Source organism: Priapulus caudatus, unplaced genomic scaffold (assembly GCF_000485595.1).
Source record: "Priapulus caudatus unplaced genomic scaffold, Priapulus_caudatus-5.0.1 Scaffold1316, whole genome shotgun sequence".
Lineage (NCBI taxonomy): Eukaryota > Metazoa > Priapulida > Priapulimorpha > Priapulimorphida > Priapulidae > Priapulus > Priapulus caudatus.
The window spans coordinates 15,096-40,305 of NW_014578377.1; the positions used below are offsets into that span (position 1 = coordinate 15,096).

Consider the following 25,210-nt stretch of genomic DNA (forward strand, 5'->3'; position numbering starts at 1 on the left):
CATTTTAGTTATGTGTACAATTAAGGATATGCAGCAACTATGATCCTTGACAGTAAATGTAATTATTACTATTACCCTACGGTGGCATTACACATATTTATAAACAACAAAATAATAGCTACAAACTTTATTCAACATTATTACAGTACCACGAAATTTGATCAGTTTTTTTTTTTCAAGAAATTGTCAAAGTATTTACTATGAGAAATTTAACTTATAAGTTCTAAGAGACAAAATATGAAACGGATGCTATCTATTACATAGTGTAGGCCTAACATACATAATGGGGCACATTCCATATTTAATCTTCGTACTTACTAGAGTACTTGTAGTAAGTAAAGTGCTGGTGTCCATGATGATTATGAGTGCAAACATCCCCTCACCGACGTCACCGTACAAAGTAGCTGTTAACATGAACAAATGTTTATCCAATTTACATATTTGTAATGGAAATTAACATATAATGATAGCTGTTGCAGCTTGATGTAACCATTACTGATTGCAATTTATCTGTCTGATCAAATGCCTGTTAAAAATAAAACAAGTAATGCCTGCAACCCTAGTGCACGCCTCTAGGCTCTACAGCATGCCCACCGTGGTAGTCTCACCACAACCTCTCCTATAGCGCCACTCACAGAACCACTTCCTACATATGTCCACACATCAGTACCAACAGCTCCCTATGGCCCACTCCTGCTATTCTTTCCTACATATGACCCCACGTCAGTGCCAATACCTCCCTGTCGCCCACTCCTGCTATTCTTTCCTACATATGACCCCACGTCAGTGCCAATATACCTCCCTGTCGCCCACTCCTGCTATTCTTTCCTACATAACCCCACGTCAGTGCCAATACCTCCCTATGGCCCACTCCTGCTATTCTTCCCTACATAACCCCACGTCAGTGCCAATACCTCCCTATGGCCCCCTTCCTGTTTCGCTTTCTAATATATACAACTTAAGTCAGTGCCAACACCTCCCCTACAGTCCCGCTACTGCTACTATTTCCTGCATATTTCCCCATGACAGTGACAATGCATCACACTGTCTCACACCTTGTGCCATGTGGCGACTAATTCCTTGACACATGCTGGTACCAAATTGCTACACATGGCACCAAACATATCCCATGAAAAGCAGCTGCATGCCATCTCGTACTTACTCGACTATGGCAGTCAGCAGAGAATGAGAGGTGCGCCTCTGGCGTCGTCCGACCCGCACCTCATCGTAGCCAACACCTGGATCGAAAGCAACCAAGCAATTATTCAAACCAAGCGAGTAACCATTAGTTTTCAGTGGAATCCGATGTCCCTCTCTGTCATAAACATCGGTCACAACTGATGGGAGACACTTTCACTGTGTGGCTGGCACTGATGGTTGACCTGCTGGCTAGATAGATAACTGAATAAGCAGCAAGTGCAGACAGGCAATGAACACGTCGTAGTGTGGTTCATAAGATATGTACATGGACCTGAGAGAGAACACGAATATAGTCTTTGGCTCATCAGCCCGGCCAGTGGGTGTGGGTGGCATACGTGCATCTACCAAACTACACATAAAAAACCCCGATGTCGTGAGAGCCTAGTAACTAGAGAGCCTATTGTTGTCTGATGTAAATGTTTCGCCCTTTTGCTCAACTGTTCACCGAACCTATAGCAATATTTCCTTTTTGATCTATCATTTTATCGTTATCATGATCGAATGACAATCAATAGATCCACTACTTCCTTAGTTATAATTTATATTATCTTAAGGGAAGGGCTGGGTGCCTCAGGACCTATAGTTATGCTCTGAATCTGCCCCTAATCACCCTCTGTGAATTATACCACAGCAGTAGGCTCATTTAGCAGTAGCAATTAATGAATTAAAAGTAAGCAGTAGTAATTTAATTACAAAAAAGTTAATTCCCATATTCATGTAAAATATGTATACATATTTAGAATAATCCCAAGTAATTGTTATTGGAACTTGAGCAGTGGTAATGTAGTATGTTCAGTGGTGTTGTTAGGGGGGGGGGGCAAAGGGTGGCCATGGCCCGAATGTTGATCCGAAAGTAAAAATAAAAAAATAAAAAATAAGAATTGTTCTACTAAAAAGAGAATTGTCCTAGTCAGAATGAAGTCTGTACATGTACTCAAAAGTGCCTCAAATGCAATCTCCTGGGATCAACATTTTAAAAAATTTCTGGGGAGGACCCCCCGCCTGTTTTTCTCCCCCCTCCTTTTATATAGCTTGGTAGCAGAGAACAACGAACAAAAACGTGGCCTTTATGCATGGCGCCTGAAACAAAGATTGCAGAGCTGAGAGGTGGGGGAACGTAGGTTGTGGAGAGGGAGGCGGAGGAACTATTAAAATATTAAGTCATCCACCATTTTGCGCAGTTTGCTGTTTTTGGCCCCCCCCGTTAAAAAAATCTTGGCCACGCAACTGAGTATGTTATAAAATTCGACAGCCATTTACGTAACTGCATGAAATCTGAGGACAGCCACGCAAGTCGTGCACTGTACAGGATTAAAATTTAAAGGCAGATACATGTACACACATGAGCCACTGCAAGATGCAATTGCGAACGGACGTTACACATGCCTGCTGCTACACGTCACTACTCTCAGTCACCTGTTTAACTTTGCAACAGCAATTTAGGTAGGTGAACAAACCTAACAGATCAGGGCAGGGTCACACTGTCGATATGCCGGTGCAGCAACCTAGCATACAATTAAACTTCTAAAGCTTCACTGTAAGTGACACTGGCCTTTTTACTGTTATCCAACGACCATGAAAAATGGATTGCTGTATCAGGTGATTTCTGTCCGTTATTTTTTGGAATATAACTTATAGAGCATATCATTTGATATTGTTACTCATCTTCTTGCAAACAGATATGAATAGTACTTAAGCGCACATGAAAAGCATAGTGCTCGCCTTGCAATGGGCCAGGTTCAATAAGATCTTATTTTACATGCCGGATGCTACACCTCAATATGCACGTGTACACAGATATACCACGCATGTGTCATTTCATCAACAACCAGAGACTCTTGAATGCTGACGATGCAGATCCTATTTGCACTGACTCTGTTTGGATTCGGGATAACAACTACAACAGGTAAATGTTTATCTAGTAGGGTGAAACGACGACATCAAATATTGACATGCACATTGTTGAGTGTATGTAGTAGGTCAAGTACTTGCGAGCAAGTTAAGTGCAGTAATGTTATGTTTTCTTTTTATGTTAATCCCTACAACAATAACAGGATGATAAATATATTTCAATCTAATGCACATGGTACATCATTTACATGCATCATGGTACGGTGATATTTCCAAATAGGTCTAGAGAACCACAAGTGTTTAGTCGCATACTACTCGTTCAACAACGTCGACTTCCTAAATGATGACTCTGGAAATGGACGGCAGGGCATGGCAAGTGGCAATGTAAAGTTATACCCAAGAGGTCCAGACGCCCTCCCTGGTGGAGGGGCTGCATTATACTTCCAAGGCGGTGGCAAGGTGGAGGTTGATGCCTTCAGAAATTACCCATGGGGCTCAAAGTTCTCGATCAGCTTCTGGTTTAAGAGAACTGGTAATTGCTCTGCATGCTACGCAGTATGAACATATAATTACATTTAATTTGTGTGGATGAGACGCTACATTGAAAGCCCCACACTACCACAGCTAATGGAAGATGTAAACTTGAACTATATCATTATCATATGAGTATAATATATATAATATATGGCCATCACCTACACGTTTCAGGTGGATTTCACTCCTACCAGGGTCTAATTAGCAATGGATATCATAAATATGGCAGTTGGGAGGTACGTTTGGGCTCAGAATATGGTGGTCAGATGCTGGGTGGAGGTGTCATAACTAGGAATAATCCTGTAACGTGGAACTATGTCCATCTGATGGCTAAACGGAACGTCTGGCATCACGTAGTCATGACATACAATGGATCTGACACCTAGCGACTGGCCTGTACTGCTATCCACGATTTGTAAATTTAATACACACGTATCAATACATGTACAAACTGTTGCATATTGCATGGCCTCGCTAGCTCAACCTATTGGTGATAAAGTCTAGCTTATCATCACTTATAAGTACGTTACCAAGTTCACAGTGCAGCAGGTGTGTTAAAAAAAAAAATACAACTCTTTAGAGTGTTTTTCCTATTTTTATAGTGTCTCACACTTAAAACTACCTGTTCTCAGTAGAAATGAGAAAGGTCCTACGCACAATGACACACACACGTACGGCATATGCACGCACGCACGGCTGTGACACTGAGGACATGGTCGCTGTACAACTAATTCACACTAAATCGTTGCAGGTCGTAATAATTGCTGCCATGGAGACTTAGTTCCCAAGCCCACACCCTTGACTATTGGTAAGGTTGGAGCTGACTGGGCCACTCAGTACTTCGTGGGATTCATCGACGAGGTGCGGCTGTACTCATGTGCACTTAGTGCCGATGAGGTCGACACTCTGTACCACGCTTTCATGAAAATGTAACTATGCAGTCACCTTCTACCAACAGTGATTTTCGTGGCATCATATTGTGAAACCCTTATTGACTATAGTACGTATTAGAATTACTCTCGTGTATATTGCCATAAAGTTGGGATTAATTTTCGTGTAATTTCAACTTTGTCCATAATCCTAATTTCCCATTAAAATATGGGTGATGATGCTAAATGGTGAAGTTTAAAAAAGTTCATTCTGGCAAAATAAATTAATCTTGTGGAAGTTTACTGTTCAATATTTTAATACCACTATACAAATTTCAATGAGTTTCAGATCCTACAAAACCACGACCAAAGAAAAACCATTAATTCGTGCTTCTGTTCCAAATATCAGAGTAAACATTATGCTGCGTACGTCTGTGTGTGCGCGCGTGTGAGAGAGAGAGCAAGAAGAGAGGAGAGAGACAGGAAGAGAGACAGCGTGAGAAGGAGAGATAGAAAGGGACAGGGAGAGGGAGAGAGAGGGAGAGAGAGGGAGAGAGAGCGAGATCAGAGAGCTAAATAAGAATTGACATAACAGAGACCGAGCAGCCATGAGAGAGGAGAGAGAGAGAGAGAGAGAGAGAGAGAGAGATTGAACAGCCAATAGAAAAAATCCAAACTCTAAATACCTATTTAGGACTTTTGGATTTTTTAGAGTATATACACAGAATCAATGTACGCTTCCAATCGTCTTGTAGAATAAAACTTGGAACCATTTATATACGTTTGTAACTCTGTGACTCTTCTCTTTGTTAAGACTCTCTAGGCTGGCAGTTAGAGCCCATACACATGCCTATAGCGTATAATGTTTATGTTACGTAGGTCAGGGACGTTGTCCCAGCAGCCAGCAACTAATGCTGTTTATTATATTTACATAATATCAGGAGTGTCAGGGGCGGATTCAGACCGTATTTGCCGTATTGGGAAATACGGTCTAGATTTCAAAGTGCCCTACGAAATTTTGCGCTCACTGTTGGGTGGTGTGCCCTTTTTGGGCGATGTGCCATTTAAATCTGGAAAAACTGTCTAGCCTCAGCCCTGGAACCGGCCCTGGGTGTCACCATAGTGTCACGTAGTCCAGTAGCAGTGCACACGGAGCCCACTCGGCTGCAGGCAAAATATATATATCACCTCAAAATGAAAATTGATAACACCTCACGCTCAACTTTAGTTGGCATTCAAGAAGCGTGCGTGGGGTACATCCTTCCGATAAGAAGTGGGAAATATAGATCTATGTTACACTCCTGTAAATATAGATCTATATTACACTCCTGATAACATGTGAACAGTTCCAAGAAGTGCTCACGGATGTAGTATGTGATGTGATATGAAGTATGTACATTTCCCTCGAGGCTATAGGGCATAACACGCAAACTATAACTCAGTGAAAGTAAAATATCCTGTTTGGGAATATTGCGGTATTTTTGTCAGTATACAAACGGTCCAACCGGATCGTGTAAAATACACAGACAGACCTATATAAGGCAAGCAAGGCCGTACGCAGGAAATTTTCTGTAGGGGGGGGGAAGGTACTTCCCATGCCCCCTGTGCCCTAACGTTTTGCAATTTCACGTTTCTTTATTTATAGTGTAACATTTCTTTGATGATTTAAGATAACCTTTTGTCACATTTCTATTTTATTTCTAAAAGTGTACAGTATTTTTCCCATTAAAAGGCATACTCTGAAAATCTCTAGGGGGGCAACTGCCCCTGCTGACCCCTGCTGCGTACGGCCCTGAAGGCAAACCCAATCTCACTCGAACTACTCCAACAGTGTCCAACAATCAGGAAATCATAAAGTCGGGAGATCGGTCCACCATTTCAACATGTAAGTATATAGCTACTATGTCACTCGAACTGCACGAACTACCTTGATTATCCTCCGGACCCCCGCTACTCCTTATCCCTTTACCTCTCTCTTCATCTTAATCACGCTCTTTCTCTCTGCTTGTATATAGTAATCACCTAGCGCCAATACATGAAGAGTTGCAAGGAAGTCTATGTATGCGTGCGCGTGCCCCATCCGCCGGAAAAGCTAGATATTTGGTCATGAGAGCTGAACATTGCTCTAGATGTCAAACAACACGGGGGCGGCACGCAATAGTTTTCGCAGTAAATTACTCTGCCTAAACTTTACAGCAGCTGTGTAATGGATGATGAAATTTAATATTTATAATTACAGTTAGATACATGGTCTCTTTTTGGTATGAATCTGAATCGGGATTAACATTGCTTCGGCGTTTTGCAGGGCATTCTTAAACACACGGAGGATGATGGAATATCTTCTTCTGCTTATAATTCTAGTTACTGTCGCCGTTGCAGGTGAGCTATACACAATCTTACCAAGATTATCTAACCAACACACATTCGGTAGTGGGGAGAAGTTATATTCAGTAATGTTATTTCGATACGATATTCGAACACTCGCAGGCAAGAACGTAGTAAAAGTGAAGTACATGCATTCTAAAAAAATTCCAACACATTTGGACTACTTCGTTATATAAATCTATGCTATATGTTGCAGTATCTTTTCATTCCACTAAAAAATGGTCCGTTCACCAAGACATGGTTTAGGAAGTTAATTCAAACCTCAACATTATTATGTAATGTTGTAACAGCCGGATCAATGCGCGTATAATTTGAAGTTATAATTTGCCACATGCAGACCCATGTAAAGAGCAGCTGGATAGAATTGAAGGTAAAATAGATAGCCTGCTTTCCGGACTGCAAGAGATTCACACATGCAGCTGCAACACACCACAAACGTCATGTAAGTTATGTTTATCATTAAGTATTGGCTTTGAATAGATTTAGCATTGATTTATCATTTTCATTGCAGTGTATTCAAAGTCGGACATGCAGGAAATTTGTGTTCACATTACAACAGGCTGTAACTTCTACTGTCATCTAACAGTGGGACAACTGAAATACAAATGTTTTAAAATGTATTCATCTGAGAAGAATCAGAATGCCTAAAATTTATGAAGAAATTGGGTGCCATGTGTGACACCTAAACAAGCCACGTACTGTTGGTCTATAACGTTTTCATCATAACTACAATTGTCACGTATATAAATCACCAAATAGGTCTAGAGAACAGCGAGGCGTTGGTTGCATACTACTCGTTCAACGATGATGACACTCTAAATGACGACTCTGGTAATGGACGGAATGGCGTGGCAAGTGGAAATGTACAGCGATATTCAGGAGGCCCACAGGGGCTCCCTGGTGCAGGTGGTGCGTTGCACTTCCAAGGCAGTGGCAAGGTGGACGTCGATGCCTTCAGAAACTTCCAGTGGGGCTCAAAGTTCTCAGTCAGCGTTTGGTTCAGAAGAACTGGTAAATGCTCTTCTGATTATTTAAATTTCTAGAACTTGACATACAGTGGTAACTAATATTACTTGGTCCCTAGGTGTGCACGTACAGCCCGTTCACACGGATGCCAATCATGAAGACTCTGGCGCTAAGCTGTGTGCCTGCTACTTCACCTAACGTCAGCAGTAGCTAATTTATTTCCAGGCACACTTAAGAGCCTTTTAAGAGCATATATAGGCCTAATGATCGTGCAAGAATTATATGAGTTGCTGATTGAATGAGACTGCAAACGCTTACACACAGTTTTGAATGTTTCAGGCGGATTTGGCAACTACCAGGGTATAATTGGCAATGGCTATCATACTTCGGGCAGTTGGGAGGTGCGCATGGGGCGTGAAAATAATGGCCAAATGTTAGGTGGAGGAGTTGTAACTAGTGATAACCCTGTGACGTGGAACTACGTTAACCTAGTGGCTGAAAAGAACACGTGGCATCACGTAGTAATGACGTACAATGGATCCGACACCTCATTCTATCTGGACAACCAGAAGCAAGCAGGTACAACGTGTTTGCTTATAATTATATTCACTATGTTAATTCAAATAAAAATTCTCAAGAATTTCTCAAGCAACCATGCACTCGCTATTGGATGCTGTTTTCTAGCATATCACCGAATGTTTTCATGCTCAATAATTTGACTCAATTACCAGTAATTGCTACCAATATTCGGTTATCATTTTTCTACTTATAAATGCATCTAACCAAGATTGTATTACTTTTTTATGATGAAATTTTAGGAGCACATGATTGCTGCCATGGCGACATAATTCCAAAAAATACGCCGCTGACGATAGGAAAGGCTGGTGTGGGACATGGAGCAGAGTACTTTGTGGGATTCATCGACGAGGTGCGGCTGTACTCATGTGCACTTAGTGCCGATGAGGTCGACACTCTGTACGGTGCTTTCATCAATTCATAACCTGCCCAAGATGAACGGTACTTTAATCTTAGTATGGCTGCTTATCACCTGAAGTGTAAGCCATGATTGCAACTTGCTTTCGTAAACACATGCTGTAGGAGACTAGCTGAAGTGGACAACGAGACACTTTTGCTCAATCGCATAATTTTTACTCGACGGTAGCTGATGTACCGAAACAATGTGATAACATGTCTACTAAGATTTTAAAATACTAATAGAATTCATCATTGTAGGAACCAAGTTCTGCTTGACATTTTTTTGCTGCAGTAAAGTATATACAAGTAAATAATCGCTGTCTAATAATGTAGTGTGATGTTTCGACATTGTCATTATCGATCAAAGCAATTTTTCTGCCATAACAGAATTGAGGATTAGTAACAGTACAGTATGTCATTATGAAAAACTTTTATATTTTGAATCTCTCATTGTTCTTATAATATTTCCTCAAACCAGCTGACTTCAAAGCCTTCTGATTTTCATTTGATTCTAATTATCAAAGTTTGTTTGTATCATCATAAAAATTTTCTATTATGGACTCTTGTTAATATTAATACACTGATATTTACTACATATATGTCACATACTTGTAGAATGCTCTGTACATAGAGTGAAAAAGGCCCACCAAACTCTAATGTAATGTTTATCTTCTTGCATCTGATGTCAATTTTTTCTTGCACGAATGCAATACCAGCTTATTTCAAGATTTATGTGTGAGTTTTCAATTGCATTTATACCATTATTAATAATAAATCTGAATAAATATGAATAAGTATTTTGCCTCTCAGTGGCATCGATGTACCATCAAATTTTTACAATGTATAATGTAATTATTATATTCCAAGATATACACATAGTGTATAACCTCTCTAGAAATTCAAAATAAGGAAAATATACACCAAGCGTGGACCACTCTATACAGTTCAATGAACAGACATGGTATAGATCCACGAAGATGCATATAAACTTTGCCAACAAGTTTTTATCTGATGAAGATATATATATCTTCGTCAGATAAAAACTTGTTGGCAAAGTTGTGAGTTTAAGCTGTACTGTGCTATGGGTGCAGTGCTATACATTTGTGGAACACAGCCCACCCCAAGGGAAAAGAAGAATAACTAACCTCTTATGTAAGGTTCATCATTTGTCTTACCTTCATCATCTCCATATGAGGTTTCCTCATCTTCAGAGTGTGTTACAGCACCATACATTGGATTCTGAAAATTAAGAACCATCGTCGTAACTAACTAGGGCCATAAATCGACTGCTCATGCAGCTGCAGTGTCTGCTCCAGATTATCTACAACGTAATCTTACAGTTGCTACATTCTGACCTTTGGCATTAATTTCTACACCAAAGATGCATCCTTTTACCGTGATCCCAAACACCAAATACAAAGTAGAGTCCAGACCGTTGCAATTTGAACTTCAACCATGTGTTTCATTAACTCTGACTTACACACTAAATTAAAGAGTGAATCCACTTGTCTCGACCATTGACCACTGACCTCTAACTTTGACCTCACACCACCACTTCAATGGACTCTTGCAAATTCCTAGATGAGTTATCCAAACCATATAGAGTATTCTAACTTACAGCACTGTTATAAGCTATAATAGTCTACAAAGCCAACAGCGAAATGTGTTATCGCTAGTTAAATGTACTGTGCGGCCATAGGGGTAATACTTAACACGTTTCACTTTAATAATTCCGGCAAACGTTGATTTCTCATCTCACTCCCACATTACCCACTTCTAGCACTCATACTATGGAAACCTTCACTATCTTAAACCTGCCCACTGACTGCAAGATAAGCATGCTTTTCCTAACCTACAAGCTTGCCTGACTAGAGCCAGTTGATGTAAACATAACGAATGCACAGTAAAGTCTGCTAATTTTTCTTAATATTATACATACATTAACAAAACACTGCATAAAATGTGTAGCAATACATGGAAGCCATAATTGAGTATAGCCACAACAACTCACTGGAAAAGCACAAAGGAACTATATGAGGTTACCTCTAGGTCATCATCAAAGCCTTCTGGGTATAGGTAGGGCGATGTCTGCTCTCTCTGGTTCCTAATCTTTACCATTTCAACGTTGTAATAGCTTGCTGTCGAGTCCTAAAATAAAAGGGTTAATTTTCAAATTGAGAAGAATGCGTACTTACGCGATTCAAAGTTTTTATTTTGTGAAATCTCAAGTTGTAAAAATTATGTGTTAATAGATATTATCTCGCACTGCACGTTTTGTGAGAACCGTTTCTTTCGCGGCCACTAGTGCTATATGTCATATGACACCAAATGCTCCCTCTGCATTCACGCCATGAAATAGATGTTCTTTTCTGCTATATTTTCATGGCTGTGATTGAAAAATGGATCGGGACTTGCTTTCATCTAGTGAGCATTGCAGAAGTTCACAAACCTGCATTTTATTCTCAACAAGGCATTTATTGATGCATAGTGTACCTTACCTGAGATTCATAGCCAGGTTCACATGATTTATTACCTTACATGAAGTTCAATCCAAGTGTTTTTCATCATTGTCCTGAGGCTCATGCGTTTATGTACTCCATAATATAGCTGAGAGGGTTTATGTCCCACGGGGTACTGCCGGAACGTACCCTGGGTACGGTCCGGTATACCGGAACGTACCCTGGTACTATATTATATGACGAACCGTACCTCGCCTACTCCACTAACGAGTCTAGGGAGTCGCCTACGCCTACTCCCTAACCCGAACCCGAACCCTAACCCTAATCTTAACCCTAACCATATCAAATAGTGACCAGGGTACGTTCCGGTATACCGGACCGTACCCAGGGTACGTTCCGGCAGTACCCTGGGGGACATAGACCCTATGAGCCATAATATACCTTACCAGGAACCCACAACCTAAATCAAACTAACCTGTGAACCATGGACAGTTGTGTCTCCTGATTTATCAGTGGGTATACCCGGAGAGACGTCTTTCTGACAGGCATCTGCTGTGTCAAATAGGTGCGCAGGCTCCTCAGAGATTTCCTACAAACAGTTACTAGATTAGCACCTAGGTGTACCTTAGTACTGTGTACATTAGTACATAGTGTACTTTAGCCTTAAAACTACCAACTGCAGCCAGCTCAATCTATAGCTTTTACTAAGCTAAAATATACTAAAATCCAATGTAACACAGTTCAGTTAATTAACGTTGCACTTAACCTATAACGCAATCCATACAACACTAATTCGTATGCCACTGCTGTTGTTAAGGTCACTGGCCCATTTACACTTTGCTAACTACTGCTGCTGATGAGATCTGTACATACGAGTAGATTAGTACTACGACTCACTGAGGCCACTAAAGAATGCGCCAATGAAGATGCTTGACTGCTGGTGGAAGACTTCGATTTTTGCAGAGCTTCAACATCAGTGGATGCCTCAGGGTCGACATGCAAGCTGTTGCAAGAAGAACACTTCAAAGACGGCATCGGCTCCGCTACCAAGGGCCACACGGAAGCTATGCTGACGTGACCTGTGCTAGGTGGCCGCTGTTGGCTGCACCTTTTCCTCGCCTCTTCTTCTTCGCGTGACATGGATACGGGAGGCACGTGGCCGGTCATGGGCCCATGACTGACTGGCAACGTTGGAGAATGAAGGGATGGTATGCATTGAAAAGGTGGAAGGGCCTCAGGCATAGTAGGCGCAGCAGGTAAACAAGTAGTGACTAATGGGTCAACTAAATGCGGCAGGTTATTGCTCTGCGGAATAGTTCCCCGTCCATTTTCCCCTGCTTGCTGATGGCATGAAGCGCTGCCAGCAATTGCAGCTGTGTTCAGTGGACATGTAGAACTAGAGTTAGGCGACAGCATTAACCTACGATCACTTGAATCTGGATAAACCAACGCTTGCTGGTAAGACAGGAGTCCACTTTCGCCATTAGGCGCCACTGCTGAGACAGGTACTGGTGCACAGGGTACGAGACTATCATGGCATTGCCAAGCAACCTCCAGTGAGGCAGCATTTGTTTGCGCTGGACCTGTACTGTGATAGCTTGTGACACATCCCCCTAAGGCAGGTGCTGGTATCTGACTTCTATAGCACCTGACAGGGTATATTGAAACAGGTGCTGGGTGGACTAGCAGCTGGTCACTATAGTGCCTGGCAGTTTCCATTGTGACAGCAGCTTGTGGAAGCTGACCGAAACAATTACTGTCAGTCTCCATTGAAGTCGGATGAAATTGTGATTGGTCACCATAGTTTCCATGCGCCTGGAGTGTGACAGGTGCCGCCTGGACTGGCGGTTGACCACTATTGTTGCTGGCAGTTGTCATAGTTGTAACAGCTGGCTGGACTGGTATTGGCTCACTATAGCTCCTAGCAATATCCACTGATGCAGAGCCTGGCTCGACCGGCAACTGACCAACATAGTTCATAAAAGTGCTAACTGATACAGGTACTGGCTTCACTGGCAGCTGCCTACCACTGCGTTTGGCTTCTTCCACTGCCTCAGCAACTGGCCAAGCTGGAAATTGCCTACTACAGCATAAGGCAGCCTCCATTGCCTCGGAAATTGGCTGGACTGGTAATTGACCATTATTGATACTGCAATGAGAAACTGAAGTAAGGAATGGTTTAACTGATAGTTGACCATGAGAGCTGCTGGCAGTCTCTACTGATACAGGGACAGGCTGCACTGGCAACCGACTGACATATTCATTGGCAGTCTCCATTGTAGGAACAGTTGGCCACACTGGCAATTGGTCGACATAGTTTCTAGTAGCGTACACTGAGAAGGGGACTTGTCCAACATTGGCAGTCTTTGCCGTAGCTACGTTTGGTTGTACTGGCAATTTACCACCATCGTTCTTTGTAGGATATGATGCTACAGAGACTGACTGGGCTGGCAACTCACTACTATGGCTTCTGACAGTATTCACTGAAACAGGTGAGCACACAGCACCAGGCACACAACCTGTTTCATGAGACAGATTTTCGTAAATGCCCTTGGTAGCTTTCTCTGCTAGACAATGTTCTTGCACTGCTCTGCAACTGGGAGTTTTGTCAGAGCAATTTCCATTTGAAAGAACACGTGTTTTATTTCTCACAGCCTCCATGAGCCGCATGTTGGTAGCCGACATCAGACTGGCTACATCGCTGTCAGTCTCATCTTCCTGATTCTTCGAATAAAATCAATGAAACCATGATTAGAAGTGGCCATTACCCCTATAGTACTATAGTAGTAGAGTACAGAATAGACAAGCTTAAAGCTATTGAAGTTGAATCGTATATCTATATTATAATATCTAGCGAATCATATCGAAGCATTACGAATTAACACAGGTAGATGACATACCACTGTCATATCTTGCATCAAATAACAAAGGAGTATTTTTTTAATTGCACCTACCAAGTAATCTATATGGATAGCAACAAATAGAAGTCATTCATCCAAGAAATCTATTCACTGAATCTTTTGACAATCTTACATATATAACCTTATATATATCAGGGTTTCTTATACATAAGAGGCACAGTGGCGCACCGCCGTTGTCAAATTTAACATCGCCGTTGTGAAAATGTTCCTGTATTTATTGATAAGTATATCCTGTATCTATATACCTATAAGTATATCAATACATCCTGTATTTGAATCCATCATGCGCAATTTTTTCCCAAACTGGCCATTACCTCCTTTGTCTAATTTTCCCTCGGAAGAAACCCTGTATATATACTGAAATATTTTCTGAAAATTTATTATATGATATCGGCTCGAAATAAGATAATTCACCAGGTTTAATTAAACAAACTAGCAATAATATAATGTATAATTATCTGCCAGTAGAGCAATCAGCCATAGACAGAATGATGAATATGAAAATTCGTTAAAATTGGTACCCTTGGAAATTCGGTGACATGAAATGTAGAGGATATGCTTCCAGGTGTGTCTAATATCGGGCGAGGTTGTTTCGAAGCTGCCTTGATAATCAGATCCATTACTGACAGCTGGCTCCCTATATCTGAGTCAGATTCAATGAAGCTGCTATCTGCCTGGTGTTGTTGCCTATCCTTCGATAACGGCCTATCCTTAAACTTTTAACAATCAGAAGTTTTGTGAGAAAGGTAACAGGACTATTTGATATGTAATTATGCAGTTCGATCAAAATAACTCTTAGATCATACTTATGGTTGGGCTCATTTGCCATTTTCCAAACATAGATATCACCTGAGTAGGATTTCCTCTATTTAAATATTTAACTATGGGAAACCCACGTGCAGTCTTAAGTTTATCTGTGGTATTTCACTTACAATTCAGTGTAGATAAAAAAATCTCACACCGACTATGTGGCACTGTATATAAGATTCAATAAGACTGATGTAATTTGGAATGTGCTATTATAATTAAGGTTTATAGAGCCATGTACATGCATGTGCATAATTAAACCAATAATTTTATATAACAATTGCATAGAAACCACACAAAAACTTACCAAATCTGGATTGTCAAGAATATCTACGTTGTTCATAGGTTTTCTTCTCTTTCTGAAAATTGAAAAGCCCTTTCATATGGGCAGGTGGATGCATGACCAGCACATGCATTTGTGCACATGCCACCAGATCTGTGTTCACGTTTGTATGAGATGTTTAATATTAACTCAATGAAAACGTGATAAAGATCGAGTACTTAAAAAAATATCAAACTGGAGAGTACACACAATAGCAATATACATGTTAATTAATGGTAACATTTAAGTATACAAACCTGTAAAACTTATGCTGGTGTAATGATTGCTTCTTAGGCAAGGTTTCCTCTCGCTTACGTCTCTGCACGAGGCAGCCAGGTATTTTAAATACCTGAAAGGTTCAATAACAAATCAGAGGCATGAAATCTTATTTATTATATCTATATATATATATATGAAAAAAAATTGTTTGACATATGTTTTGATTTGTCTTGACCAATCACTGACAAAGCAAGGCTGAAGTTATGAGAGATATGAGAAAAGACAACGAAGATATGAACTAATATGAGACACTCTATAAGATACCTACTCCTATATTGTCCCAATGTGCGTCAATAAAATAGTTTTGAACCTAACCTCACATTTTTGTCTTTTAATAATTTTCATGTTTTTTCATGAATACTATCAAGCATACAATAATCAATGTACTTCAATATCAGATTATGTAAATGTTTCTTTGATAGGCTATATAGTATTTTCAAACATAAATTTATAAACATTCTTGAGAGAAAATTAAAGGAACTTCGATCTATACAGTATAATTAATTGAGACTAATTTAAAATTAGAAGCATGAATAGTACACACCACATCTTTCTTGAACTGTAAATGTTCATTGACATCCTTGCATGCTGAAACAACAACAGGAACTAGATCATTTGAAGTAAAATAAAACTAACACAGTAACAGAATTTTTTTCTATAAGCCTGAAACTCATTTTGTAATAATTTGACACAATACTTTCAGCTGGGATGATGGTATCTTGAATTGTGTTGCTCCCCTCTTGCTGAGAAATGACTTCCACATTGATAATTATGACTCTATGGTAAGTCTGTAACATCTTCTTGTGATGCAGAAACACTATCTCTTGGGCAAGTCTCCACTTCTTACTATCTGTTTTTGTTAGTCAAGGCTTAGTTCCTTACAGTATTTGTGTATACAATAGTTACATGTACTATAGTTAGAACCACATATTAGGCTGAGAGTATAAATTTAAAGTTGACTATTAGTGCTTAATTGTGTAGGTATCTAAAAAGACATTTATTACAGACAAAATCACTAACAATTCATAGATTTTTCATAAAGGATACATGGGTAGATGACAAAGTGATCCGTTCTGAAGGGATACATATCTTCCTTCATATGAAGAGCAGCTCGCACTGCAACCTGTACAGTAATATAAGATAATGCTATATATTCATATATGCAATGCCTTAGATGCAGATGTCAATGAAAGTTCTGCCTTGCGCCATTATCATAATAATTCTTACGCTCATAGGGTCTATGTCCCCCAGGGTACTGCCGGAACGTACCCTGGTAACTATAGGCGTAGGCGACTCCCTAGACTCGTTAGTGGAGTAGGCGAGGTATGGTCCGGCATATTAGATATAGTACCAGGGTACGCTCCGGTATACCGAACCGTACCCAAGGTATTCGTTCCGGCAGTACGCTGGAGGACATAGACCCTCTCAGCAATTCTTACAGCCAACATGCAGTAGCAACACAACGTCAAGTATGAAGTTTTTGATGACATACACACCTCCATTTCCGACTGAATATCATTCTGAGAAATCTTCCTCAAACTGAAACGCCAAATAACACTTATTTACAGATTAAACTGTGATAGCAATTTTACAAGTCCCTATAGATATATTTGCAAAGAAAGTAAATCCACCATCTGCATTACATATCATATTTGTCATTATTTTATGTCCATATTGCTGAAGACAATGACAAAGTGACCATTTTATATGTAGGCCTAGTCACCTTAGACACCTTAAGTAAATCAAGTGGAAACAGGTTTTTACATCTCTCACTATGAATATCACAGACACAGGCCTGTGATGAGTATGAGTATGCTAATTTACCGACTACTTTCTCAGCCTTCAACATGATAGAATATAACACAGCATGCACAAATATTATAGATATTAATTGCTATTACTACTCATAATTACGAACTGATTTGGGAATATTTAGTTCACTCCATATATTATAGTACTACTAAGTACTATTATTAGATTAAACAAAGTATAGGTTCACCTGTCCTGTTGCGGTCCACGGAACACAATCTTCGCTTTGTAAATCATGTTTTTATGACGCACAATCATGGTGTTCGGAAAAGGCAATTTGAATTTTAAAGGCATCGTACCCTACTTTATAGGTTTTCAATTCGTAATCTCGCAGTAGGGGGCCTACGATTGCACCTGTAGGCCTATTTAATTGAGCTTAGACCGTAGGTGTAGCGACGGGAGGAGTAATTCCACCGGCACAGGAGCTAACTAAATTTCACTTCGCTATTCGACAAGGTGCCACGCAAATATAGAAGGATAGCGATAAGTAATCCATTAATAGAAATGAAATGGAATTAAGGAATGCGACCACGTCATATGTACTCATTAGTGAACTAACTACACATATATTATGAACTAATTTTTGAACTCAATACTACACGATAGCAGACGACAAAGAACGAATGCGTCCTCTGCGTTATGACACAACAGCGCCATCTAGTAACCATATATCTAACAGAGAAACTGGTTTTGTATTTTATTTAATTACTATGCAATTATGTGATATATACAAATAAAAAATCTACTGTAGTATTAATTTAGACGCATAACGTTAACTCAAGTTTTATTGTTAATTTGGAGGTAGGAGAAATCGGCCGCGACATCACCAGAGCTGACATTATTATACGTTGCGTTTTCATTCACTCCTGCCTACAAGTACAGGCCCGTAGGCAGCTTTATATTGGGGGGGGGGGGTTCGTTTTTCAATGTTGGAAATTTGCTCGGCAGGGGCGTGTACAGGATTTGTACCAGGGGGGGGTCTAACCGTAACCCAAAGTTGCGAGCACGCGAAGGGGGGGTTTTGGGGGCCCTCCCCCATGACATTTTTAAAATTAGACCCCTCAAATGCGTTTTCTGCGCGAGCAAGGGGGGGTCCAGACTCCATGGGCCCCCCTGTACACGCCCCTGCTCGGGCGCAAAGCGACCAGGCGCGGGAGCCAAGCGACCGAGCAGGGGGAGGGTGTGGGAAGGGGGGTGTTCACTGTTCACCCTCCCGCACGATGGAGATTTTGCAATTATTACACTAAAATGGAGCGACCTGAGGTGAAATTCTTGCAAATTTTCAACAAATATATTTTTTTGCTTGGGGGCTTGGGGGGGGGGGTTCGTTCGAACCCCCCGAACCACCCCTGGCTACGGGCCTGCGCCTATATGTATAAAGTATGTATATATGTAAATATGTATAACAGAATGTATAAATTGTTCTCAGACGAAGATGACATACGCCGTGGGCCTATGTGCTCTTGATACCACTAATCAGTAATAACATGTGTTTGTATACCCAGGTTTTCACAGTATTCTCTTTGGGATGATAACACTCGGCAGGAACAAGTTCGTTATCGCATCATACCATTGTCTTTAATTCACTCGTGTTAAAACCTTCAGGTGACATTATTAAATATTTCTACTGATGTACATGAGGCACCACACCACCGGGATGATCAGAGACATATAAGAGTTTATCGCAGAAAACACATTATAAGCAAATATTCGCAACTGTACAGAATATGTGAAAATAGCAACCTATATTTCTGTCAGGTCAAGTCAAATGCATACAATTAATGTTTACAATAAAACGTTACACGGTATTCACATAACGTTTAATGAGTTTTAAAACGTCACCATAAACAACTAAACTTCATGAAATGCACAACAGTGGACAGGGAAAAACGGGCTCGATCACATAAATATTGCCATTAACGTTAAGATGGCAACATTACCTTCACTGCAGGAGTGAAAGAAAGCAAAATGGTTTTTATTCACCACTGGTCATTTGGCAACAAAGCCAGCCAAGCCATGAACAATGCATATAAAAAGCGCTGCCTTCCATATATGCAATTTTAAATTAGTAAGTCATAATTACTCATATTTACAAAAATTCAAAAAGATGACAAAATTGTCAGTTGTGATAAATTACACATATAGCTCAAACATCGTTACAATACAAACATGCAAATGAGCAACATGGTTCAACGCTTGTGGTACTGTACTGTCAAATGTTATTTTAGGTTCCTACAATCCAACACATGAATAAGCTAGTAAGTGTGATTGTACATGTCAATATTAGAAGATCACGCTGGTTTGACAGCCTATGTTTCATATCTGAATGGTTATCTATACAACATTCTAAAAATTTTCTATCATCAGCAATGTACTTGTATAGTAAAAATTTACCTCCCATACTCCGTACAATGGCTTCTGTTTAAAAATTTATATAGCACACTAAATACAAATGAACACGCTTGTGATTTTTACATTTTTTCATACAAACGTAGATAATGACTGCATATTTGAGGCGCAACAATACACACCATGCAGTGACCATTAACTTTTGGAACATATAACAGTAAATTTTTGCAAAAAAACACAAATGAGAGAAAGGGCACGCATATTACTTTCTTGGGAGAGAGTAATATGCACGTTAATTCAGATTAGACAAACTTTAATAGCTTGTTCTAGTGATAGTTTATAAATAAGTATGTTTTTAAATCCATGACAATGGGTCTTAAAGAATGTACAGTACTACTACTAGAAACAAATTACAGCTAGGGGTCCTATACGATAATGAATTGTTATGTTATCCGGCAGAGCATTCTGGGAATTGGGCGCGAACAGGAGGCGAATAAAGATGACTCTCAGTAACACACAACTCTGTGTATCATCTATCAATGACAGTATTTGTTCCCTTCCTCGCCTCACAACGAAGTCGCTACACCTATAATAAGTGGGGTATGCTAGCGGTAAAAAGTAATAAGTAAGGTATTTCATCAACTTCCAGTGTTAGCACTGAGGGCAACTTTTGGAGCCTTGTTCGAAAAGAAGTATCATATCAGCCAGGAAACTCTGTAAAACCTTCCCAATAAATTCACTGCTCTCTTGGCTGTTTTAGAAATGTTCAAAATTGAAAACGAATTGGTAGAAGTATTTTTTTACTGCAAGTTACAACAGCAAAGAATATTTTTTCTTTACAATTCCTTCCTTTATCATAAAATATACACATTGTAGATTTCTATATCCATTGTGATCACGAAATCTATACCGGTTAATGCAGTAAACTTTAAATACAACACAAAAGCAATCATTTCTGTTCTAAGAAAGCATCCTTTCTACCTGTGAATCATAACTGGTAGTACATGAGATCAGTACCTATATTGCAATGTCAGTAAAATCAGTCTAGTAACAATCATTTGTGAGAAAAGATGCAAGTTTAAATGCATACTGGGGGGCTCTTAGAATATAGAATTATTACCTTATTACTTTGAATGTTGCAGGATAGCCTTTGAGGTTCAACAGAAGAGTAATCGTGAACACCATGTATAGATGGGCTGTTTTATGGCGTGACACAGCAGCTCTCACAACACAGAAATTTTGGCTTGTAAAAACTATACGAGGATAGCACTACTCGCGACGCAAGTCGTCCAAGCGGGCCTGGAGATCAGCATCTGCGTCGCTTACTCCTGCTGCAGCTGCCTGCTTTGCTGGCGGCGCTGCTGTTGATGCTGCTAGTGATCCACTTGCCTGAGGCAAACCTGTCACAGAGGCAAGAAAATTGGTTATGGCAGTTGAGGTTCTTTAAGAAAGACTTGTACACTGTAGAAATGTGCCATTTTTGGAATTGATTGGTGCAGAGTATCCAAGTTTTCTATATATGTGTACACCCGCGCTGAAACTATAACCACTCTGGCCTTCCATCACATAACCATATGACCACATTTATCAACATTAAGGCCTTAAAACCATGCACACCAGTAAAATAAATGCAAGTAATCAAAGTCACGATAAATCAAGTTAGCTTTCGGTAGGTTATACTTACAATTTTTCGAATAAAGAAAATAAATTTATAGATATCTGTAGGCTATTGCCTATATACTACAGACAAGCACCTCAACTATTTTTAGTTACTAAAACCCTGTTGCAACCAAAGAGATCAATTATAGCATTTATGTACAACCAGGTGAACAACAAAATATACAAGACAAACATTTAAACAATCATACCTGAGAGTTCATCTGTAATCTGAAGTCCAAGCTCATCTAGAACTTGCGATACTATTGCATCACTGCAAACAAGTAAAACCCAGTGAATAAGGTACAACTAAATATATATATTTCCCAAATCAAAAATAACAATGCTATTCTACCATGAACAAACCCTGTAAATAAGGGGAAATTAAAAACATGCATAATGGAAATCAAAAACAAGGAGATTATTCTGCCATACACCTATTCCAATGAGTTAAAACACTACTTTATAAGTCAGAATGCTGACTTACAGAACAATAAGAGAATGACACAACATTACTATACCAAGCAAACAATAAAAGGTTACTATCTATGGCATCACCCCCTTTCACAATATAAATTTGTCAATCAGCATGAAGTTCTCACCTCTCCTCTTCATCCTCTTCGTCACCCATTGCATCATCAATAACATCATTCATCATCTCCTCTTTCATATCCATGATTTCAGATTGCTTCTCAAACTCCATCATTATTTTCTGGATCTGCGGTAGTTTCATCTGTAATAGTTTCATAAGACAACACATATAAGCATTTCAGCTAGAAATACTTGCTTAGAGATAAGAGCAGTAACTTTGCACAAGACTGCGAGTAGTATGGGTAATTCTCAATCCACACGAATCTGATTTACTCATTATTAGGATAATGAATTGCAGTGGATTTGTGAGCGGTCAGCTGATACCTGTTTTAAATAGTAAGAGCTTATATTTCGCACTACGCGATTACCAAGAAGCGACCACCAACAAACATAATTTGGCTGGAAGCAAAGTGGCGTTAAGTTGCCAGCGATGTACGAGAAGCCAATGTAAGCATTGGGTAGGTATTTAGTTTCCTGTCTTTCTGTGCCTAGTGCATGGACACAGCTTAGTTGCATAGTGCTATAATATTTAGTGCCAATATTCGACGTGTTTTCAAATTTTCTGCTATGTGGATGCTGTAGTTTTCATCGTTGGGTATAGTTTCATTGAGAACCTAATTCCCTCACCTCCACTATTTATGTTAGTTGAGTTACGCATTTTCATTTACACAGCTATATATTTAAAAAATTCAAATATTGCGTCAGTTGAGATTTACCTGTAACAATATTGAGGATTACCAGCATATGGAATGGATGTCAAACAAGTTTACTCTAATGATTACAATGCCACTGAGTATACACAAAGGAGAATCTAAGACCACACATTGTTGTTGAATACTCTTGTAACTATAACAGTTTAGGTAAACAAATTTAAAGTCATAATACACACACCTGTTTATTCATACTTGTCATAGCTTTGGTAACACCTTTCATCGCCTGCGCCATAGCATTTTGTGATTTTAGTGTCTGGATCTTTAGTGACACTGCTTGTATGTTAGCCTTCATTAACATGAATTTCTTGACATATCTCCGTGTTCTTACCAAGTCTTTTGCCATAATTTTTACTGCGTCCTGAAACATACACATACAGCATTTTCTGAACAGTTCCTGAGCACAGATAAGATTAAATCTGTTGCATGACCAAGTTTTACACAGTGTGCATATTACAACACCCCAGAGTTTACAGCATCTTCAATCACCAGATATAATACCAATTTAACCGAAAGAATAATAAATGTATTATTTCATTGGTATCTGTTACATTTCTGAGTGTGCACGCATTTGCACATGTAGGATCGGTAATGTGTTGAGCGTTCTACATATGATATATATATACCATCTGGTTCTGCTTTGCCATCTTTTTTATGTCTGCAATAATCTTTTTTTCACTTTGTTCCATTTTCTGCCGTTCTCGATCAAGTTCACGCATTGCTTTATTAAGCGCCCTCTGGTTTTGGCGAAGCAGTTCCTCCGGTGTTTTCTTTCGACCAAACAACCACTCCATGATCAAAAATACACAATTTCTGTAACATTAGAAAATCTTTAAATTAGTAAATTACTCTAATACAGTGGTACCATATACAATTTATGATTTATTCTATCACATGAAATTACAAGAAGTGTGTGGAACAAATTATTCTTCAATGGGGGTGGCAGGGGGCAGGTAGACACATGCACGCACGCTCTCATCACCTGTTAGCACGTGACGCAACGCAATGCATATAAAGATGAAGTAGATGAACGGTAGATGGCAGCACGCAACAGTGAACGTGAAATGGTGAAATATGAAGCGGTGTAATCATGCTTTTCGGTTAAAAACCCAATATCAACGTTTGTTGAGGTAATTGACTGCGGATACCAAGTAATATGTGCGTAAATGACGCGCGCAAATACGACGAGAAATGTGAGGGCCGCAGCACACGGAATATAAGTGATATCACGTGAAATACGCGAGCGTTGAAATGGTGAGAAACAGTCAAAATCAGGCGAGTACCCACGGTTAAGAACGTTTTGTCCCGCCTTTTTGACAGCAAAGGGCATATTTCTTGCTAGAAATTATTAGACAACACCTTGAAGAAGACCTCTGTCAAATTTAAATGGTCTACCCCGACATTTACGAAAGTTACGATATGGGTGTTTAATCACTACTCAGACCGGTATGCTCAGCCTAGCTCTAGTACTATACCCTGCATACAGTTGCCGCAGGGCTATAGAACATTATATTACGAATATTCGGGACCAACTTATTTATGGTTACTCATGGCTATAAAACGTCTGTGGTAGGTAATTAATGCCTCTTATCCGAAGTGAATATGTCTTAAGTTATATCCGCTACTAAAATTTAACCTCTAACTATCGTTGAAATGGTCTACTTGCGGTATTTCTTGTGAACGAACATTATTTACGAATTTCAAACGGCCATTCTCTACACCCATGACGGTCTACACTTAAACAGGAAGGGAGGAGATCGACTGGCTGGAAACTTCGTAAAGTTCATCAGGAAAACTAGAAGGTTGGGGCCTCAAGGCATCAGATGAAGCACAGGATACATCAATCGTGCTAGCGTCTGAGGAACCAATCCCTAGGATCTCCAAGCTGACTACACTTCAAGACCCGGCAGATAAGTTTCAACGAGACACAGGATTAATAATAACCGGAGTAGACCCATGCCACCGAGACTCATCAAAATTCAGTTTTTCCCAAAAGAAAAGTCTACATTTCATTCATTTAAATGCTCGCAGTATCCTTCCTAAAATAGAAGAAATTAGATATATTGCTATGCAAGCTAGGGTTGCAGTGATTGCGGTATCTGAGTCCTGGCTAGATGATTCAGCTGATGACTCTGAAATTAAAATTGAAAATTATAGTGTAGAAAGGCGGGAGGGATAGAGATAGATCAGGTGGTGGGGTGTGTATTTTCATCAGGAATGATTTAGCATATAACATAAGAACTGATATGGATAAAGTGGGGCTAGAAGCTAGTAATAGTAGTATATGGGTTGATATATTACTACTACTACTACTACTATAGTCTATTACTACCAAGAACAAAACCAATATTGACCGGGGTATGCTATCGCAGTATCGACCACCAAAACAAAGCAACTTCTTCTAACTATTGGAAAATATTAGTATAAATGCACTCAAAATTAGTCAATCGGGCATCATAGCCAAGAGAGTGAGTGATCATATTTTAACTTACTGCACTAGGAAAACTTCAAGACAGGTTATAGGTAA

The 25,210-nt window shown here is 39.7% G+C and overlaps 3 protein-coding genes across 6 annotated transcripts; 1 reads left to right on the forward strand and 2 right to left on the reverse strand.

The window, feature by feature from the left end:
- Positions 1 to 112: 112 nt before the first annotated feature.
- On the reverse strand, positions 113 to 17,960 carry LOC106816218. Of its 4 annotated transcripts, none has more exons than XM_014820794.1 (14): positions 17,568 to 17,960; positions 17,065 to 17,107; positions 16,616 to 16,691; positions 16,266 to 16,418; positions 16,113 to 16,156; positions 15,547 to 15,638; positions 15,275 to 15,326; positions 14,682 to 14,876; positions 12,137 to 13,957; positions 11,715 to 11,828; positions 10,824 to 10,928; positions 9,956 to 10,019; positions 1,163 to 1,238; positions 113 to 404 (listed from the first exon to the last, which is right to left on the reverse strand). In XM_014820794.1, exons 1-14 carry the CDS (start codon positions 17,669 to 17,671, stop codon positions 389 to 391), a joined length of 2,955 nt encoding a protein of 984 aa, XP_014676280.1. In that variant the 5' UTR covers positions 17,672 to 17,960; the 3' UTR covers positions 113 to 388. The 4 variants fall into 4 exon arrangements, with proteins under 4 accessions (XP_014676280.1, XP_014676278.1, XP_014676281.1 ...); XM_014820792.1 differs by having other exon boundaries at positions 12,137 to 13,963; XM_014820795.1 differs by lacking the exon at positions 14,682 to 14,876 and having other exon boundaries at positions 12,137 to 13,963.
- LOC106816219 lies at positions 6,570 to 9,611 on the forward strand. Its single transcript, XM_014820797.1, has 6 exons — positions 6,570 to 6,657; positions 6,760 to 6,833; positions 7,177 to 7,281; positions 7,599 to 7,850; positions 8,145 to 8,384; positions 8,624 to 9,611. The coding sequence occupies exons 1-6, from the start codon at positions 6,584 to 6,586 to the stop codon at positions 8,803 to 8,805; spliced, it is 927 nt and encodes a 308-aa protein (XP_014676283.1). The 5' UTR covers positions 6,570 to 6,583; the 3' UTR covers positions 8,806 to 9,611.
- A 973-nt stretch (positions 17,961 to 18,933) lies between the features above and the next one.
- Positions 18,934 to 25,210, reverse strand: LOC106816221 (charged multivesicular body protein 2a-like; the record flags this gene model as incomplete). Its single annotated transcript, XM_014820802.1, is given in 6 exon segments — positions 18,934 to 21,126; positions 21,595 to 21,656; positions 21,985 to 22,115; positions 22,865 to 23,044; positions 23,310 to 23,496; positions 25,176 to 25,210. Coding segments are annotated over 5 exon segments (672 nt in total). The 3' UTR covers positions 18,934 to 20,995.